Source organism: Tachysurus vachellii, chromosome 6 (assembly GCF_030014155.1).
Source record: "Tachysurus vachellii isolate PV-2020 chromosome 6, HZAU_Pvac_v1, whole genome shotgun sequence".
Taxonomy (NCBI): domain Eukaryota; kingdom Metazoa; phylum Chordata; class Actinopteri; order Siluriformes; family Bagridae; genus Tachysurus; species Tachysurus vachellii.
The window spans coordinates 12,337,221-12,359,026 of NC_083465.1; the positions used below are offsets into that span (position 1 = coordinate 12,337,221).

A 21,806-nucleotide genomic window follows, 5' to 3' on the forward strand; every position below is an offset into this window, starting at 1 on the left:
TCTGTTACAGCCTGAGAATGCCATTGTGCACAAAGAGAGCTCCATGAAAACACAGTTTCTCAAGTTTAAATAGTGTCTTCCTCAAAGCAAGTGTAAAGCATTCCCAGAAGAGTGAGGGTTCTTATACTGGAAAAGAAGGACAAACTCCACATTAATAGTCATGGATTAGGAATATAATGCTCAGCAAGCCCATAGGATTGGGGGTCCAAATGCTTGTGGTCACATATATGCGTGGACTATATTTGTTCTATATACAAGTAAATATAATATATATATACTATTATACTATTTTTTTTATATACATTCTATATACAATTAAAATAGAACCATAATGATCGAGAAGTATTTTTTTCTTTATGAATGTTTATCAATAGCTGCTATAATACAATATGTTCAGAGCTGGAAAATAACTTTTACTGAAGGGAAAATTTTTCTAATTTAGCCTAATATGATGCACATACATTTGATGCACTTGCTTAAGTGAATTAAGCAAGCATTCTGGTATATTCAAATAAGCTAAAATACCAATAAAGTAGACATATAATTTATTAAGGTGTCTATTAAATTCTATATGGGTCTCCTGATATATCACTATAAGATATTTTTTACTATATTTTAAATCTTGGTTGTTATTTAGTCTTTTAAAAACATATTTGCACTTTAATTGACCATACAAAATTTACAAAAACATGCAAAATGCCATCCCAAAGTGAAAAGAGTTTATTTCATTGACAGATGCAAAAGGACAAATCAGAGAGCTGATTTTAATATTCCCTTCCAATCATCAATACGATTATCAATACAATAATCAAACAAGCAAACATCTAGGGACAGGCATAAAACAACCCCTGGACATCCCAAAAAACAGCACCTCAAGGAAAGACTTGATTTTAAAATGTAACATTTCTGATCCCTGTGGATCAGACCCTGTGTAGTCAGCAGCCGGGAGCTTCACCTGGATTTGTCCTCTCTATAAATTCATGGAATCATGAAATAAAAAAATGAAGAAAAAAGTTATCTACAATGGATATAAAACATCTGCACACCACTAGGTTTGTATTGTAAAAAAAAAAAACACAAAAACAAGATGAATCATGTCAGTACCTTTCACCTAATTGTAAAGTTACAACAAAAAAATGAACTGAAAAACAATCTGAATTGGGGCGGGGTTTGATGAATGGCCAATCACAATCAATCTCATTTTCAAAATAAATCAAACACCTTGTCAACAATTAAATGATTCTATTTAACCCTGTTTTCCCTGTTAAGATTTTCTTCTCCTGTTCTTGATATCATCAAGCTGACTACTAAACCATGATCCACAAAGCTTGTATGGTATCTCACTTATTGAACGGTACAGATAAGGAGAGGGGTTTAAGCAAAATACATCACTAAAATTGCACCATACCCACAGTGTAGCATGGTGGTGGCATCATCATGCTTTAGGAATGACAGAATTGGGTGTCTATTAAGATAGAGGGAATCATGAATAGCTACAGATTCCGGTCAATTTTAGTGCAAATCCGTCAGGTGTCGGTTACTGTAAGCTGAAGGTGAAAAGGAATTTCAACTTTTAGCATGAAAATGCCCCCAATGCACACATCCAAATTAACAAAGAAATGACTTAACCAATAGAAGAACAAAGTTTTAGAATGAGTTAGCCAGAGTCCAGCCTTGAAATCTAAAACTCTTTGGGGTAACCTGAAGTGGGCTGTGCACAGGAGATGGCTTTATAATCTGCTGCCTCCAGAATGTTTTTGCTAGCAAGAGTGAGAAAATTCTAAAAAGTCTAGATGTCTCATGCTGGTACTCTAACCCAAAAAGGTATGTCAACAAAGTATTAATTTCTGGGTGTAAACACACTACTGCAACCATGTTACTGTTTCTGTTTCTGGCAATTTATCTTTTTTATTTTCCCCCAAAACACAAAAACCTGCAATTTCAACAGGGGTGTGTAGACTTTTTGTATTCATTGTATACATGTAACCAATAAATACCAGTAATTTATTAAATAATGCAGTATGATATTTTTTCTTTATAAAAAGAAAATAAGGATGATGTAATTTAGGTTGTTTTTTGATTTTTTTCCTTTTAGATTTGCAGGAACAAAGTGTAGGAATGGAATTAACACAAATAATTGTTTTTATTTCCAAACAAATATATCAGAGGTTCTGCTACAGAAATGCAGCTCAGAGTAACAAATTAACAATACAAATAATTATTTCCATATTCATTCTACTGACACGTTCTTCAACATATCATTAAGTCAAGGGCACTTGTACTTCCTAACTGCACTGCAGGTGGCATCTGGCTTTTCACAGTTCTCTAGCAATCTGCACTATTGCTTCCTACATTCTAAATAAACACAGTCATAGAACAGCATATTCTCAAACAGGGTGTAAAAATAAAAGGCAGTAAAACCTAAAAATGATAATAAGTATAACTTTAATAACTGATAAAATGGAACAAAAGGTAGGAAAGTAAAAGTGACCCAAAAGTGAACATACTGTATAACAGAAAAAACTTTGATAACAGAACTTTACAGTTTAGACTAACCTATGTGAAAGCGTAAACTAAAAGAAAGAAAAGAAAGCTTAAATATTATAACCTTTAAAAAAGGCCATATGAAGATAAAACAACAGGTTTATTAAGAATTGTAAACTTTAGTCTCTGACTGACATTAATATTCCATGAGTCAATTCAAACGACACAGTCCAAGTCACTCCATTTATACATTTATACCCAATCACAACCTAGGACCTAGAGATCATAATTCAGTAAGAGGCAAAACATGTGAAACCTTAAGTGCTTCTAATTGTTTTTGACAAGTTACATGTAATATATTGATCTCTGATTTTCTAGCTTAGCTGGACTATAAGAATTACAGTAAGCACAGGAATACTGTAAATATCTTAGGTTCAGAGAATGAGCTAGTGCAGTGTAAATGTACGTGTTATTTGTGTTTGCTCAGTACTTATGCTTTTGAGGAAGAACCGTTTTATTAAGTGGATGTGTGGTTTGAAAGTGCTGTTACACAGGCCGCTACCACACAACTACAGAGGGTACTACACTGCAAAAAACACTGATAGTGGCAACATCAGAGTAACAATGCAGGCACATCGACACAGACTGGAGCCATGGTTGCACTGGGAATACTGTGACACTGAATTACAGCAACCTTTGGCATTTGGTATTCCATAACCATCCACCTCCTTGTGACAGTACTGTTTGTTCATCGCTCAACACTTTAGGCAGTAATAGCCTATGACATTACCTGATTTAACAGTCTGTTGGTAACCAGGTATGAACCCACAGTCCCTTACAGTCCCACTTCAAGATAAAATGTAGAGCTGAAAAGTGATGGTTTCAACAATAACAGAACAGAGACATATGATAAGGCAGCATTTGGCATTTCACCAGAGTGGCATATAAGCAGTAACAGTATATATCCTGTTCATTACACCTGAAAGCACTGGCAGCAATGTGTGCATGTTAGCTCGAGCAGGATGGGAGTGGGACTGGTTGGCAAAGACGGGCTGGGGAACCACTATTTCAGTGTGTGCCTCTACTCTTATGCTTAAAGTGCGGAAGACATGACATGAGGCACAAGCTGATGTGAACTGACCAATTCTGCTTTTTTTTTTTTTTTTGCAGTTATATATCCCCCCAACGCAACATCTATAGAATCGGCCGGGTTAAGCAGCATAGTATTATGAGATTAAATGGCATAGGTCCCATTAACGTGAGGAGAAAGGAAGAATAAAATTGAACATTTGAATAACATTATTTCAAGCAGCAAAGATTCTACACCCAAGATTTCAAAAACCAGACCACACTTTCCTTTGACTGACAGGCAGCTTTGGTAACTAGCTGGACAGATGCACATCTCTTATACATCTGTTTAGAGGAAGTGAGCATCAACTAAGTAAAATTTCTCAGAATTTCTTATAACAATAACAATTGTGGGAGTCAGGAAGGCAAGGGGATGGGTGCAAATTGGTAGACACTGTATTTGAGACAGCAAAGAATGCCAAATATATCATTTCTGTGCCTGTTCAGTAATGCTTCAATCTACATTTACATTGTAGCAGTGCAGGGTTGCAACTTCTGCCCAGGGGTTGTGGAAGATTTGTGAAGTGACAGTGAAATGTTTGCTGATTCACTATATGGTCATTTCATTTTGGAACGAACTTGCAACAGTGCAGGAGTTTGTTCCATAATGCGAACTAGCAAAGTGTCAATGTAATCTTCTAGATCTCGGATTAAAACTTTCATCTTCTTTATCTCCACCTCCCGCTTCTCTAGCAACAAGCCACGGTGCTCATACTCCTCTCTTTCGTGTTGGAGCTCACCATCCCTCTGTAGAAGGAGCGACACCAGCTCACTGTGGTTTAGATGGTAGTAGGAGCCTCCACCCTCCACCAAGAGCTGAGAAATTGTTGAAAAGACACATTAGTGATTATTTTCAAGTGATGTTTGTAGTATAGTCAAGTTAGTGAAGCTTGGCTGCTATGCTTTTTTTTTTTCCTTTCTTTTTTTCAATGGTTTGCATAGTTGGCTTTCTAAAATGGCATATACCCAAAACCATTTCTGAAAGGAAAGACTCAATGTTTCTTAGTAGTTCTACATGAGGTTAGCTCACTTAACTTACAAGTGTAAGGTAGTAAAACGGTAGTTTCATCTTGTCCAAACACATTTTGTTTGACAGTAATAAAAACATTAAATGACTAAACAAATCATACCTTCTTTTCATGTTCCTGGTCTCCTTGGTGACCTCGTCCTGAATGAATGGTGGACTTGATCTTCTCAAACATAGACCACCCTTCTGACCTCTTCTCATCTGGAGGTGTCAAAGGCTTCACTGGATGTGGACTAAAGCAGCCAATGATGGGAGAAACAAGATATATAAATATTCACAGACAGTAATGGAAGACAATCAAAACCACACATTGATGGCTGTAGATTTAAATATCTATCTCTGAAATAAAAACAATATGTTGCACAAAGCATACACATAGTCCCCTGGTCCAGGAAAAGAGACACCCACCACCCACCACCTTCGAAACCAAAAGAGAACGAAAGTGTATTTTCATTTTAGAAATATCACAACGCATGCAAACAGCAAAGATTAATTACTAAATTGGAAGGTAAAGGAGTTTACACACCAAGAAGGGAAGAACAGAGTGAATGCACAATTATTGTTAAATACACAACAACAAATACAAACACCACATGATACCATACATTTTAGAGTCTTATACATTAATGTAAAAAAATTGAAAGCAAAGATCAGACAGAAAGCATGAGAAAGACACCAGAAAAAGATTGAGATTCAAGTGCACCCTCACACTCTAAACCAATCTACTTAATGACAATCTGGGATGTTTGAGTAGTGCAGCATATCTAAACATTTTGTCTAATTTTGTCTAACATTTCATGCATATCTGAACATTTTGTCTAATTTTAATTATTTCTTTAATAATTTCTGATATATGCAAAACACATGGACCACATAATCTGTGGAGAGACTGCATTACTCGTTCATCCCCATCCAAGTTGATTTCATCTCAAAGACCACCCTTTTGACCTCACCTGCTGAGATGACAGGTTACCTGATGTTCTTCCTGAGGAAAACTATCACACGATGCAGTAAATGCAGGGGAAAGAGTAGTAGTAGCCAGTGTAGTATGCAGCAATGTTTTTGCTGGAGCAGATGTCATAGGAAAGGGGGACAGTGGCAGACTGGTAATTCCTACTGCTACATGTGGTGTAGATGAGGCTAGTGGTGAAAGGTTAAGCAAAGATAAGGGGGAGCTCATCAAGAGATCACTCCCTGAAGTCAGCTGATCCATAATTGAGGGCTCAGAGAGAGGTGGTTGAATATTAGGCCAGTGTATAGCACTGTCCAAGTGTCCCACTTGCGGAACAGAAGCTGCAGTAGTTGCCGTTTGTTTATTTTTACTTATTTGTGATGCTTTAATAGAATGCGGGTACAATTCCACGTTTGTGCAAGTCTCCATAGGCAGAGGGTGTGTGACAGGGCTCATGCCAACAGAACGTGTCACAGCATGCTGGGCCACAAACATGTTATCCAGGAGCAAATCTGTCATAACCAAGTCCTGAGTAATGCCAGAGGTTGGTTCAGATACAAAATCAGAGGCACGCATATTCTTAGCAGACTGACAAAAATCTGTGATAATCTCCGGGTCCTCTAGAATACCATCACATTGCACATGATTGGACTGCAGAGGCTCAGTAAAGCAATTATCATTATCCATAAATGTATATGGGTCTAACTTTAAAAGAAATTCCCCTGCCCTTGTTGTCATCATCTGAAAGATATCTGGACTTCTCTCATGTAGCAAATCATTGTTCATTTTTGTGTCCATTAAGGGATCACATTTTTGTATTGATTCATTTGTAACTGTACCTGTTAATGCCTCTTTTGTAATGTCACTTTCTTTTTTAAAAGTATTCTGTGAGGAGACAGATTTTGGCAAAAATGAAAGAGATGCTGGTGGATTTGAAAGACCATATTGAGAAATATCTCCATTCCTTGGCAAAGCTTCTTGAATAATCTCAGCTGGGGGTTGCTGCAGTACTGACAGGGATCTTTGAGATTGGTCATTTGCTGAGAGAACTTCCTGGGACGAATGAGATTTTGGCTTGGTTTCTTGAAAATTGGCCACAGGAGATTCTGTGTTCTGTGACATACAGGTGAGGTACTGCTCAGAATCTACACTTTCATACAGGCTATGAGAGAGAACGTACTTAGGAGACACTGCTGAAGATACTGTCATTCTGCTATCCTTTGGTGCATCTGCCTCATATGTAGATATATTAGGTGGTGAATCACTGACTTTCTGCTTTGTAAGTGACATACAGCATGAGTCCATAGAAGAACCTCCATCAAAACCTTCCCCTACGAAACTTCTGTCTAATGATTCACATCCTGGATTACTTGAATTATCTTTCTCCATTGACAGTGTTCCTTGTGACACAAAGTCACTAGGTCCAAAGGGAATGGACAACTCTAATGGATATACTGCTGGATGGACATCCAAGTATGCTCCCTCTTTAATGGCAGACTCTTGCAATTCTACTTCTCTGTCTCCTGTTCCAATACCACCATCTGATTTGAAGTTCCTCTGTCCTTTTGGGGAGGACTTTGATTCTGGGACATTACAACCCTTGCATGTAGATTCAGATGTTACAATAGGATATGCTTCCAGAATATCAAAATTACAGGAAGGCAGCAATGTCTTCTGGATTTCTGCAGACAATTTAGTATAATCATCTGTCAGCCTCTTGGAGGAAATGCACTTGACTATTTCTTGTTCAGACTTTTCAAACAGGTCTAAATAATCTAATATTTCAGAATTGGGTGCTGAGGGTTTAGGAACCACAGATGACACCAACATTGCATTTGGTGTAATATTTATTTGGCAGACTGAGGCTGTGCTGACGTTGTCCTTATTAAATGTGCCATTTGAAAGTGTTTGGTAAGGGCATGCTAGGGCATTGAGTTCAGAGAAATCTATGCTCGAGTTATGAGGCAGTGAGGAGTCAAATTCAGTTTCTGAAGAATCTTGAGGAACAAAATTATTGAGGTCAGTTTTCTGAGTACTACAGTGCATAAAATATGCTTCAGCTTCAAACTGAGGAAGTGCATCTAGAATGAAAGTGCAGTCTGTTGTTATATTACATTCACTTTCAAGAGCTTTACCGGACACCTTTACACCTTCATTGGTCAACTCCAGAACTTTATTTTGGTCACCTTCACAACACTGTGTTTGATTAGGTGGTTCAGACAGGTAGGGAGAAGGGAGGATGCTCACATTCTGAGTACCAATCTTTGAGTTTAGCTTCAGTCTATCACCAATGAAATCATCCCATTGGATACATTTGTCAGTGTCATCCGATGCATCAGTTCTGCAAAATGAATTTGTAAGATTTTGTAATGATCCATCCACTAGGACTCCCTTTGCATTTCCAGTTTCAACTACATGTAGAGGAGGTGAGGGGTGTCCAGGTCTTGAGGCAGGCACTTCAGGTTGATAGATGGCTGGGCTACAGAGAAAGGGCAAAGCAGGTGTTAAAGGAGTGACAGTATGCAGCTCCTGGAAAAATGGATTCTGCTTCAGAAGTGAAAAGAAAGGGTTAGCAGGAGAGATGAATGAGGAGGAATTGAAGGGGTTAGTGTGTTTGTAAGTCATCCCCTCTAAAAAGTCAGTGGGGGACAGGGATATAGGGGGAAGGGCTGTGCTGGAGCTGGAGTCTGTCTGAGGAGCAACCAGTTGGCTGTGAAGGAAGGCACACAGTCATCACATTAGACAATACCAGTCTTCTCAATTTAACCTTCAGTAATACAAGTGATTTCTCATCATTGCCTGCATTACCTATTTATGAGACCTGCGAGTTTTTTGGGCAATATATTTTCAGGGGTTATGCTATACTTCAAATGTAACTCTAGTAAAACTACATAATATCAAGTGAAAACATGATTTAAACAAAACAGGACTATAGACATAGGACAAAGAACTGAACATGTAATGCACTGGAGACACATTAAAATAAAATAAAACCACTCCTATTAGGCGACATACATTGTCTGTGATTGCCAAAACCTGATGAAAGACAATCAACTTACAAAATTGACCTGTATATATTAAAGTATAATCCAACTGTGCTTTACATTACATTGTTGTACCTGAATGATGCAAATGTTTTTGTCATTCCAATTTAAATGTTAAACAAACACAACCACTATTGGTCATGAAGAATAGGAGAGGCCAGGTTGTTTTATAAAAGCTTTATGATCAAATACCTCATCATAAGACTTAAGACTTATAACCAGTTTAGATGACATAGCAGATTAGTCAGTCATGTTTGTATTTTAATAAGTAACCTGAAAATGAAACACTGCAGACTGAAATGCTTTCAGTTAAGCTCACTATGGACCAGAGTAAAAACCAATATTTCATTTAAAAAACACCCCTTCAAACACACACACAGCTACACAGTATGTGTACTTACAATGAGTAAAACTAACTGACTCATACCACACCTGTTTTATCTTGCAGCACTGCAGACTGCTAGCATTGCAGAGCTAGTGCACCCAATAATGATCATCCAACCATATAAAAATAAAGAGTGAGAGCAACAGAGCCAAGCAGCATGGAGAGAATGAATATAAACGATAAGAGGACTGTAGTCTAAATATAGTCTTATACAGTGTAAATAAAATAATTCAGTATTGTAATGCATTATACTCAGACAATTAGGACACCTTCAATTATTTTAAGTTTTCCATGAAAATAAGAATGTTCTGTGAGCATCAGCAGCAGTCTTCACTGAACCTAACAAACGCTGTCCATAATCATTGTGTGCACAAATTAACCAGTAAGTAAAGCTACAACTCTCTGATGGACATGACAAGTGGTACAACAAACTGGAAAATAATTAAATTAAACATATTTCTGGGTTCATCTTTTAGTTTCCCTGCGTATATAAAAATGCACAACAAATAAATAAATAAATAAATAAATTTAAAAAAAAGGGTTCAACCAGTTATACATAAATCAACTCCAGAATAACTGACAACTTTCTGAAAAAAAATCTTTTCACAAAAATGTATCTTTTTTAATTAATAGAATTAATCTCCTCTTTTATAGAAAGAATCTCCCTTTTTTAAAAAAAAAAAATAATACTAACATAAAAGAAAATGAATAGTTAGGTTCCTCTTCCAACAGGTTTATAGCTAGCTTGTAATGACATTTTCAACAATACAATGACCCAAAACAGACACACACATTCACAATGTTGTGGGACACGACAATTGTTTCACAATTTTGAATCCTACTGAAAACTGCAAAACTGAAATTATATGTATGGAGAAGTACACCAAGATCCCTCGAAGTGTTTCCAGCATTGTTACAAAAAACGTTTTACAAAAGAAATTTAGTGCTGTTGCTCTATCAATGAAAGACATCGCAAAATATAAATTGAAGGGTGCTGATCACATTATATATACACACAAGTATTTTCCAGGAAAACAAACGGTGCTTATTTCCATATAGGGTGCCAATAGTTCTGGAGTTGACAGTAGATTTACCAGTTACTGTATGCCAAAATCTTTATTATTTTCCTCAACAGCCACAAAGCAATTGTCTCTTAACTGTGTTAAAATGTTTAGCAAATGGTCGAATACAATTCATCCATATCTATCTTCAAAGTAAATGATGCTACTCTATTATTTTTAAAATAATTTTCTCTGAGTCATAAAGGTGACTCATGGCAACCATATTAAAAAACTGTGCCATTACTGCTCATTCTATCTGGCATCCATCCGAAATGCATGAGTGCATAACATTTATGGCACTAACAGCATAACACTTAATATATAATTGTACTCACATTACAATTCAATTTGTCATATAGTATATTCTCCATCCACGCCAAATTATTAGTTATGCAACTCGGGGAGACATTTAATATTACTGATCAAGAATTATAGTTACACTGCACACAGCCATATAATCTGTCAATCATCCTTAGGGAACTAATGACAGGAAAGAGGACACAGCCAAATAGTACACTGAGGACTAAAGTATATTACTAGAATAATACTAGAATGTATAGAAGCAAAGAGAAAAGGCAGGGGAGAGACTAAAAATGTGATTAATTGGGAGACAGTCCTATCAGTGACTGTGCAAATATTGGTGTCACAACTGAGAACTTATTTACATGAACAGGTTTATAATGGAATCAATAACACTCATCTTTTTACCTTGGTTTACTGTATGGGTCCTTAGAGCTGAACCAGCCTCTGTGTCTTCCCTCTGTAGCTGGCTGAGCTTTGCCAGTTTCCTTTTTTTCAGGCTGTGAATGTGAGAACAAGCTTCGCTTTTTCTTGCCTTGAACTTCTATCTCGCTTATAGACACACCTGTTTCCACCACTGTCTCATCGGCTATCAACCCGGCATGCTCCAGTGCAGCAGCTATGGCCGCTTTCTCCTCTTCTCCTGGTTTATCAAAGGACCAACGGCGGCCTTCTATAGGCCCTCCGCCCTGCTGGCCCTCTTTATGGCGAGAGAGGTTCTGCAAGGATAAAGAGAGTGCAGAGCCCTTCTGCAGCATTCCTACTGCAGGGAACTGCAGGTCATGCTTGGATTTAGACTCCACTTTAGTTTGCTTGTTCTGGAACTCAGGACTGGGTTGAGGTTTGATTTCCGAGGGCTGGGCTGTTTGGGCCTGAGTGGGTTTGCCTTCCTCTGGTGGGCTTGTCCAAGGAGTGTATGGTGATTCTTGTCGGGTCTCTGTCTGTGGCCTAGGATGTTGAAGTACCAGTGAGGGGGGTTGGTGAGTAAGAGGAGATGTCTCTACTGGATTTCCATTAACACAGACAGAGGGCAGGAGAAAAGGGGCATCACTGTCAGTGGACAGAGAATGAGGCACTGGGATGCTATGGTCACATACCTCATCAAACCCATGTCTAACAGGGGAGACTAGTGGTGAGGGGGCTACTGTGTGGTCTGAGAGAGAGAGAGAGAGAGAGAGAGAGAGAGAGAGAGAGAGGTGTTAAAGAACATAGAAAGTGCACATGTATTTGTCATTCTAAATTTATAAACACCATATGTCTGTAGGTAAGAAATGACTTTAAATTTCCAGTTTTAAACCCAGAATATCATAATAATGATTATGGATAAACACTGAATCAGGAAAGTGTGTGTGTACCTGGACTGTTGTCTGCAGTCAAGTTGCTGCTGTTGCTGGGTGAATTGGAGAGGTCCGAAACCACTACACTGATGCCAGCAGTTGGGCTAAGGCTTCCCCCTCTGGAAGATGACTCACTGCTCTCAGAACCTAGAGATGTGCTAGAACGCGTGTCTGAAGACTTCCGTAACCTTCCATGAAGGAAGTAACTCCTCATTTTACTTCGTCTTACCTCTCCTCCTTCATCATCCTCATAGTCTTCCTCTCCACCACCATCACTTGGCAGACGGCCCCGTATGCGTGCCAATGTCCCATAACCCCCTGGCACGATGGCTGAGGAGGACTCTTCATCCCCACCATGCTTCCGTGCACGCATGCGCTCACGCAGCCTGATGAAGGCTGACCGAGGTTTGTCCTTCATGGAGAGGTCATACATGCTGGCTGTCAGGTTATGGCGAGTAAACTGCACCGTTACCTGAAGGTCCCCTCTTTCTTTCTCCTTTTTGCCAGTTTTAGAATGAAGCTTGTACCATCTGGGACAGAAAAAGAGGCAGTTCAGTAGGACAAACTAAAGTTTTGGTCCCTTTCTTTATCAAATATGTTTATATGTTGTACTAAAACTGGTAACAGAAATTCAATTCACTTCAATTCAAATTTATTTGTATAGCGATTTTTACAATTGACATTGCCTCAAAGCAGCTTTACAGAACAAACATAAAAGGTTATTGTAAAGAATAATATAAAGATTAATAGATTAAAATTAAAATTCAAGATTAATATTAGATATATTTAAATGTGTTTGTATTTATCCCCAATGAGCAAGTCTGAGGTGACTCAGGCAGCAGTGGCAAGGAAAAACTCCCTTAGATTGTAAAGTAAGAAACACACACGCACACAACCAAATCTAACATTAGAAATCTAACATTATATGCTTTCCAGAAACATTGAGATTCTTCTAGAAAAAAGGAGAATTCTAGATTTTGTTCTATAGCAAGTTCACAAAGGTTTTTAGACGTCCTTCAAATCTAACAAAAATAAATAAATAAATCACAATATCATTTGAATCAATTCAGTCAATTTAATATTATTACTACTTAAATCTAAGGTGAAGTAACTGCCATTATGTTCATAGTTAAAAAGACTGTTCAATTTCTGAACCTATTTTCTACAGTTTCATTTTCTAGTATTATAACAGACAAGGTTTTTACACGTTGATCAAGCTATGCATGACCCCATTTTTAATAACAGAGGCAAAAATATATGTGGCATTGCACTTACTTATAGCTACAATCTGCTTTTTTACAAAAGTGGATCACACTTGGTTAAACAAAATGGTGCTTTACACTTCTTTGTAGAACTGCAGAGTTTGTGAGTTTGTCATTTGAATGTTTACTGTACACTTATCTGTACAGCACATGCAATATGGCTTCCTAGTGTTTCTATCTTGCCTTCAGCTAGATGCAGCTATGAACACATGCAAAAGTGTTGACAATCAGCATCAAAATGCTTATCAGCAGTATTGATCTGCTCAACTGTGCAATACACTTACGCACACATTTAGCATTACTTTCATAATGTAGTAAGCTTAGAGATGACTACACTTCAAGAAAATGCTACACGTTTCTCTTTCTGCTCACAGAAGCATGTCTAATTTTATTTATATATATATATATATATATATATATATATATATATATATATATATATATATATATATATATATATATATATATATATATATATACACAAATATACAAATAAAGGGGCTGCTGGGACTTTGAAAGAAAATGCAAAAAAAAATAAAAAATAATATTTAACAAGCTTTCAAGAGTAGGTAGTGTTACTTTCTTAGAGAATGTACACCTGCTTAGCACGTGTGTGTGTTGTTTGTGTGTGTGTGTATATGTGTATCTTAAACTTCTTTCACATCTGAAGAGTGGACTTTAATGCTGGAAGCAGAACAGATCTTCAGACAATTTCATTTTGCTAGGAAGGCTTGTCGATTTGTTAGTGTATATTCCTGGCTCTGAAGTATTCCATGGCTTCAAGATCATCTACATCCATAATCAATTTGAACTAGAAACTATTTTTTTTGCACAACACTTCTAATTGTGCCAAATTCCTCTTCAAACATCAGCCATCATGCTCCACCCAAGTTTGTTAGACATTTATTTTAATAAAATGAAGCTAGACCACAGTTGGCAGCACAGGAAATTGGGTAAATAATGGCTTTAAAACAAATGAGTGTTTATTTTTAAAAAAAATTAAATATCATATTTAAACCATGACACAGCAGTAGCAGTATACTGCACACTATTTTAAGATGCAATGCTGCACTCTCACAAGCACACAATCGACAGCAAACCAACATATCTTACCTACACACCCAGAAAAAACACCAACACAACACAGAACTGACCCAATTACCAAGGGTGTGTCACACAAAGTCATATTTAGATGATTGACATACTGAAAAAAACAGAAACAAACCTTTGTACATGAACTTATTTTTCTCAGTGACTTGTCACCAACAAAGTTGATTTCCTACTTCCTAAACATGCAAAGGATGTGGTAAGACACGGTTAACTCAAGAATCACCCTCATTAGTGCCTATACTGTAGATGTATTCACAAACAAAGCACAACCAAGCAGGACACCAAGCACATTACAAAGGGAAGTTCTTATTTTATTCAAAGCAAAGTGTCTCTCTGACATTTGGCCAGAAGCTAAGCAATCAAGGACTACCAAATTGTACAAAAGACTTACAAATAAATTAGGCCTGTCACTGTTCACTGTATCCTCCATACTACCCATAATAAGCAAAAGGTACAAGTATACATTTGTGCAGTTATCCTGTGGCATGTGACAGTAGTGCAGTGCATGCATTGAGTCAATAGTTCAGTTAATGTTCACATCAAACATCAGAATGGGTAAATGGGCAAAATATCTCAGTGACTTTGACCATTGCATGGTTGTTGGTAAACATGAATGATTAGAGGGATCACTTGTAAAGAGTAATTAGTTGAGGTACTATATCCTACCAGGCAGCTCCAACCAATCTGGACATACTCTTCTGACCTGATAAAATGAAGTGTTTCACCCACAGAACTGACGTTCACTCAGACCAGCCCATCTAGTATTAACATCAATACCACGGTTAAAATCACAGATCTAATATTTCCCCAATTCTGATGTCTGACATGAACATAAACAGAAGCTCTTAACCTGTATCTGCATGATATTATTCATTGCATAAATGTGAAGATGTCACTAATATAGACAATAAACGTATTAGATTGTGGCCAAGAGACAAGGTTGAAGGGTCTAACTTGTGTTTCAACTGGCAAAAAAATTTATTATTAGGTTTCTGTCTGACATTTGGGAAAGAATAAATTTACTACAAAGGCTTCGTCATTAGAGGGAAATTTTAATTGACAGTGGTCTTATTTTTTTCCCCATTTTGCAGTTATACACGTTTTCTAGAGATGTCCAAATGCATCTTGAATTTCTAACGTTGAACAGAGCTAAAGCCTCAAAGTGGTCAGCCAGAGGAGGAGCAAACATTTAGCCGTTTTATACACTCATAGAATCTAACAAAACAAGTATAAATAAACAGTATTTCTCTTGTTTTACCTACTCTAAGACCTATAAACGTTCTGCTATAGTAGTCTTCAGTGAATATATCTAGCTAATATCAAATGACAGCATTACATATTACAACATTAGTTACATCCTGGTTATATTTTTTCTTTATAACCCATACCATATGTTTTAATGTATTTGAAACCACTATGTTGTTAAATGTTTTCAAATGACATTAAATGGTACATCTTCAACTTCTTTAAAAGTTGAAGATTGTCAATGTTCAAAATAAATAACTGAGTAAACTGTAGATGAATTTTCATACAGTTAACATGACATGACATAACACAGGCTATCTGAACTGTAAATCAAATTTCAGTACCCTTTTTCCTACTGGAGAATAACAACATAGCTCTTCTTCCCAACAGAATGGTATAATATTAAGGTCAAATATATTGGCCTATACTTGACTGTAAAACCAACACAGATTAAAATCTAGCATGCTACAAATACAACCTTGCAATGTATTATTATTATATGTATTTCAGCAGAGCCCAGCCCCATTCCTGAACATCAAACACACCCAGTTCTATTCATTAACTGCTCATACACACTAATACCATCATTAGTTAAAACAGGAATGTTAGATTAGTAGTCGAGTATAACAAAAAGTATCTTCTACCAGGTTATTTTATACCAAACAGCATTTTTTCAAGCTCCTATACTAGAGCCTCTGGCAGAGGTCAACACTACAAGGTATAGTAGATTAACAAGCAATATTCTAGAAACTGGAATTACCTTTAAAAAAAAAAAAAACCAGATTAAAAACCTCAGTTTCTTTAGCATTAGACCTCTGCATGATACATTTGTGAGTGACCTGTTTATAGAAAAGTCCTCACATGACCATATGTCACCAGAGGCATAGTCAAACCCTTTCAGACTTGTCCAAACTCATTGGTAACTTCTAATCATCATTTCCATTTCAAACTACATCACTGATGAGGACCCCATGTTCAAGCCTAAAGTAAGCCGACATTTATAGAATGCAAAAGCTGGCAGTGAAGAACATGGTTTTTCTCAGAATAGGAGGCTCATCATTTCCACATTAGAAACCGGAAAGCATCTGTAAGAGGTTACTCTATTTATGCTGTGACCTTGAGACTAACACGTTCTCTGGAGAGCACATGAAGAATAAAGGCACTATATACAGTAGACTTCACCACGCTGCTGCTCAGATGGTATCAGTGTTTGTCCTGAGGCCTCCTTCACAAACCTCCCTCAGAGCTGTATGAAGGAGGGCGTGACTGCGGAGTGGATTGCAGCACTCTCTCTCTCTCTCTCTCTCTCTCTCTCTCTCTCTCTAAACTGGTACGGGCTTCTCACATAAACTGAAAACTAGGCAAAGGCACCGGCAATAAATGTCCATCACCTTTACCAATATCACAGAAGCCTACTGCGATTTTTATATGCAGGACCACAAAACTACTGTCACCACTTAAGTCAACAAGCAAATAAGCAAACAGCCAACCTAAAGGCGATGAACCTACTCGTTTCTCATGCACACACGCTCACGGAACGCCTTATCCAGCGCGATCACGGTCTGGCCCAGGAACACGTCAAGGCCGATGAGCGCGCGGTGCATGACGGTGAAGGTAAGGTCGCAAGTACTCGCCGGGTGCCCGTCGCGGCCCCTGTCGTCCAGCACACCAGGCTGCAGCTCGAATGAACATTCCTCGCCCCATTCAGGCTCGGTACTTTTCTCCATCACGCATGTAGAGTACTTCTCCTTGCCGAGCTGCACCACGACGTATGCGTCGCTCGTTCCGTGCTTGCCCTTGGCGCGGAGCCCACGGGCGCGAATCACCAGCACCTGCACGTGCGTCGGCACCCATCGCTGCTCCTCGTCCCGGTTTATCGAGGCCATGGGCGCGCGTGCTCGCGGCTCCAAGACATAAACCGCGGGACGGACGGTGACGTTAAAAGTCTCGCACTGTCACGTGAAGCCCAGGCACTGCGCTGCTGCAGAGTGATCGTCAGCCTAATCTCTTTCTCAGCGTTAAAGCATGGTTTCCCCAAGCATACGTTATGAGACTGACTGCTTCAAATAAATGTACAATTCACGCTCTCCCTGTCTGTGTGTGTTTCGCGTCGTATCTGCCTGTCCAGCTCGGCCGGAGATTCTTCGCCTTTGCGGCGCTGTTGACACCGAATCAGTCCGCCGACGTCACTGCTTTATCCTCCCGCTACACGAGGAAGTACCGGAAAGCTTCGCGCGGATCCCCAACCACACAGAATATCAAAATAGTATGCCACTATTATTAGGATTTAGCACTGCATTAATCAGGACTTTTTGGCGTATTCGCAGCATATGCTGCATGGAATGGAATATTTTAGATTTTATTCCGAACTAGGATTAGATGCTCCCAACGTCTGCAAAGGCTACAACTTATTATTATTATTATTTTTAAATAGTAACCATTTTGCAGCGCTAAATAATTCTAAATGGCTACACCGGAAAATGACCTGTATGGGAATTTCCCTATTTTGGTTAAATAATGGCATGCTGTTCCGGATGGCAGTAATGAGACACTTTTTTTAGTTTACTGAACAATGGCAGAATGATTTCGAAGATGCACTGACTAAAAGCCAGCACCGGTTCACCTGCCAAAACCCTGCCCTGCAGTGTGCATGAAGGCAGAGTGCAGTAGAATGTTGAAAGCTACAGTACCTGGTCAATATTATCATCTGGGTTCAATAAGGTGCAAGTTACCAAACATCTGGGCGTGGCTATGTCCATATTTTACATAGGGCAGGCTACTGGCCAATTTATGCACATATCCTCATCTCCCCTTAGTTTCGTGAAGATCAGCACATGACAAGAGATCAGATTTGAAATCTACAGAGTGTACATTAACACACTGTGAACATTTCTAAGTTGAGAGAGTAATAAGTCATAATTTGTGGGAAAATTACACATTAGACTCTCATTTTATTTTCTACCGCTTATCCGACACATTAGACTCTGTATATTTTAATTAGACTAGTAGAAATAATCCAGAGACATTAATACTTAATACTTTTATGCAACTTAAACTGTGATTTTATTTTCCAGGGAAGAATGTTTGGTCTCTGCATAGTGAAAGTCCTTTTTGATTCTATTTCAATCACAATGTTCACACATCTAGCCATACAACAATTTGCTAATTTGGACAGACAAAAAACATTTACACACACTGATACACACATTAGATTAAATGCGTTCTAATGCATTTAATTCACTAGTTCCTTATTTTGTAGTGCTTTTATTCGTTTTTCCATAATATTTTTTCCAGTAGTGTTTTTTGGTCCTGTTTTAGTCATATAATTTCCGACATGATGTGCAGTAAAATATGTATGCATTTAAAGTGACAAGATAAAACCTCACAGAATTACATGACAATAAATATAGTAAGTTTTATGCCGCTGTTTGTTTCTGTTCAAATAGGATTTTATTTTATTTTTTATTTTTTTACATATACTCTTTCTTTCTTTCTTTCTTTCTTTCTTTCCCTTTGTTCCTTCCTTCCATCCGTCCATCCAAAATGATGTATACAAAAAATACTAACCTCTACCATTTGCTGTATAAGCAGGGGTATTATAAAAAGCAGACAGTTGAGAGAAAATGTACACAAAGGCAACACCATCATCACCATGCTAGTAATGCTCAGTAATTCCAGTCAGTTCTCTAATGGCCTTAATTTAATAGAAATGTCAGAGTCCCCAATGAGTGTCCTTGATTTAGTCCCAATTAACAGAAGCTATTCTTAGAGATGATATGTCAGTTTCTTCTCATAATCCTCCCATTATCTGTGATCCATATCATCCACAGCTGTTGCATAATAATCACCAGTTAGATCATGGACTATAACTTTTCATTCTCTCTCTCTCTCTCTCTCTCTCTCTCTCTCTCTCTCTCTCTCTCTCTTCTCTCTCACACACACACACATACACACACACACACACACATCATACTTATTAACTCAACCTTGTAAGCACCAAAAGAAGTACGAAAGTGAAGGTGACATCCCAAAGCATCTTTTTAGTCTGAATTAGCACAGTCACTTGAGAACCAGAACACACATACCAACACAACCTACAACTAACAGAAAGGATTCACAAAAAAACACATTTTCATTCATCCATACACACACTAATCCAAACTGGGTTCTTTCCATCACCAAAGACCACTTACAGTCTAAACTGGGTAATTAGATTCTAATCAGGGATCAGAACCACAGTGAGGCACTACAAAATGAAATATTACACTCTTACACAAACACACACACACACACACACACACACACACACTGGCCTAATCAGCTCTTATTCACAGACTTGAGCAGCTGTCACCGATATCCTGAAATTCAGGCACACAATATATATATATATATATATATATATATATATATATATATATATATATATATATATATACACAAAAACCCACCATCTCAAAAAATTGTAATACTTCATAAGACCAATAAAAATGTTTTAGTGAATTGTTCAGTGTGTGTGCCCTGCGATGGGTTGGCACTCCAGCCAGGGTGTATCCTGCCTTGATGCCCGATGACGCCTGAGATAGGCACAGGCTCCCCGTGACCCGAGGTAGTTCGGATAAGCGGTAGAAGATGAATGAATGAATGAATATATATATATATATATATATATATATATATATATATATATATATATATATATATATATATATATATATATACATACACAAAAACCCACCATCTCAAAAAATTGTAATACTTCATAAGACCAATAAAAATGTTTTAGTGAATTGTTCAGTGTGTGTGCCCTGCGATGGGTTGGCACTCCACCCAGGGTGTATCCTGCCTTGATGCCCGATGACGCCTGAGATAGGCACAGGCTCCCCGTGACCCGAGGTAGTTCGGATAAGAAATCGGTAGAAAATGAGTGTGAGTGAGTGAGTGAATTGTTGGCCTTCTGGAAAGTATGTTCATTTACTGTATATGTACTCAATATTTGTTAGGGGCTCCTTTGGCTTTAACTACTGCCTCAGTTCGGTGTGGCATAGAGGTGATCAGTCTGTGGCACTGCTGAGGTGGTATGGAAGCCCAGGTTTCTTTGACAGTAGTCTTCAGCTCATCTGCATTATTTGGTAAATTTGTTTCTCATTTTCCTCTTGACAATACAGGTCTTTTTGAGTTTGCTGGCCAGTCAAGCACACCAACACCATGGACATTTAACCAACCTTTAGTGCTTTTGGCAGTGTGGGCAGGTGCCAAATCCTGCTGCAAAATGAAATCAGCATCTTTAAAAAGCTGGTCAGCAGAAGGAAGCATGAAGCTCTAAAATTTCTTGGTAAACGGGTGCAGTGACTTTTTTTTTTTCAAAAAACACAGTGGACCAACACCAGTAGATGACATTGCACCACAAATCATCACAGACTGTGGAAACTTAACACTGGACTTTAAGCAACTTGGGCTATTAGCTTATTCACCCTTCCTCCAGACTCTAGGACCTTGGTTTCCAAATGAAGGGTTTCTTGTGAAGGGTGTCAATGATTGTCTTCTGGACTGTCAGATCAGCAGTCTTCCCCATAATTGTATAGCCTAATGAACCAAATTGAGAGACCATTTTGATGGCTCAGGAAAACTTTGCAGGTGTTTTGAGTTGATTAGCTGATTGTCATGTCACCATATTCTAATTTTTTGAGATATTGAATTGGTGGGTTTTTGTTAAATATTATCCAACATCATCACAATTAAAAGAACCAAAGACTTAAACTACTTCATTCTGTGTGTACTGAATTTATATAATACACAAGTTTCACTATTTGAGTTGAATTACTGTAATAAATGAACTTTTCCACAGCATTCTAATTTACTGAGATGCACCTGAGATATATATTAAACGCTAGGACTAAGCAATATAGTAATGTTAACTGGATAATAAGGTAACAAGGAACTGGAATACTATTTACCCTTACCCTTATATACAGCATATAGCAATGATTCATATGAGATGGCTATTAATATCATATTTAACAGTATTGTGGGTCCATTGTATCTTTTGGCTTTTGTATTCTTTAAATGTAAGAAAAATTTAATAAAATGAATAAACATGCATGATGATCAGACAGTATTGATTTTTTCCATTTCCTAGACAGTACTAGGCTCAATTCTTTGGTTATGCTTGAAATTTCATTCCCTGTTCTTATACGTCATCTTTTCCAGAGTTTTCATCTTAAACAAGATTAGGATGTTCATACTGTTGACCACTGTTGAAGCTTGACCACTCTTTGTCTTAGATATCAAAATATCCTTCAGATGCTATATCTGACATACACTGCTAATTGGGAATCAAAATAATAACTGTGTGGCTGTATCTTAAGTATTTTAGGTTTGTACATTAAAAACTGAATTTCTGTGTAAAATTTCTCTTCAGCTAATTGAGCTACTCAGTTGTTGTTGCTTTTCTTAGGCTGCACTTATTAGGGT

At 37.8% G+C, this 21,806-nt stretch overlaps 1 protein-coding gene across 5 annotated transcripts; it reads right to left on the reverse strand.

Annotated features, from left to right (window-relative positions):
• Nucleotides 1-697: 697 nt before the first annotated feature.
• On the reverse strand, nucleotides 698-17,570 carry rab11fip5a (RAB11 family interacting protein 5a (class I)). Of its 5 annotated transcripts, none has more exons than XM_060872265.1 (6): nucleotides 16,845-17,570; nucleotides 11,737-12,248; nucleotides 10,790-11,534; nucleotides 5,593-8,070; nucleotides 4,743-4,872; nucleotides 698-4,428 (listed from the first exon to the last, which is right to left on the reverse strand). In XM_060872265.1, the coding sequence occupies exons 1-6, from the start codon at nucleotides 17,219-17,221 to the stop codon at nucleotides 4,171-4,173; spliced, it is 4,500 nt and encodes a 1,499-aa protein (XP_060728248.1). In that variant the 5' UTR covers nucleotides 17,222-17,570; the 3' UTR covers nucleotides 698-4,170. The 5 variants fall into 5 exon arrangements, with proteins under 5 accessions (XP_060728248.1, XP_060728247.1, XP_060728250.1 ...); XM_060872264.1 differs by having other exon boundaries at nucleotides 5,593-8,301; XM_060872267.1 differs by lacking the exon at nucleotides 16,845-17,570 and adding an exon at nucleotides 16,518-16,618 and having other exon boundaries at nucleotides 5,593-8,301.
• Nucleotides 17,571-21,806: the final 4,236 nt, after the last annotated feature.

What these genes read in the sequence shown, in the direction of transcription:
- rab11fip5a (XM_060872264.1), bottom strand. Translation starts at nt 17,221, where the DNA reads ATGGCCTCGATAAACCGGGACGAGGAGCAGCGATGGGTGCCGACGCAC. An exon ending in CGTGTGTGCATGAGAAACGA is followed by an intron (nt 12,249 to 16,844) that starts GTAGGTTCATCG and finishes TTTCTGTCCCAG; the next exon opens with ATGGTACAAGCTTCATTCTA. An exon ending in GACCCATACAGTAAACCAAG is followed by an intron (nt 8,302 to 10,789) that starts GTAAAAAGATGA and finishes CTTCCTTCACAG; the next exon opens with CCAACTGGTTGCTCCTCAGA.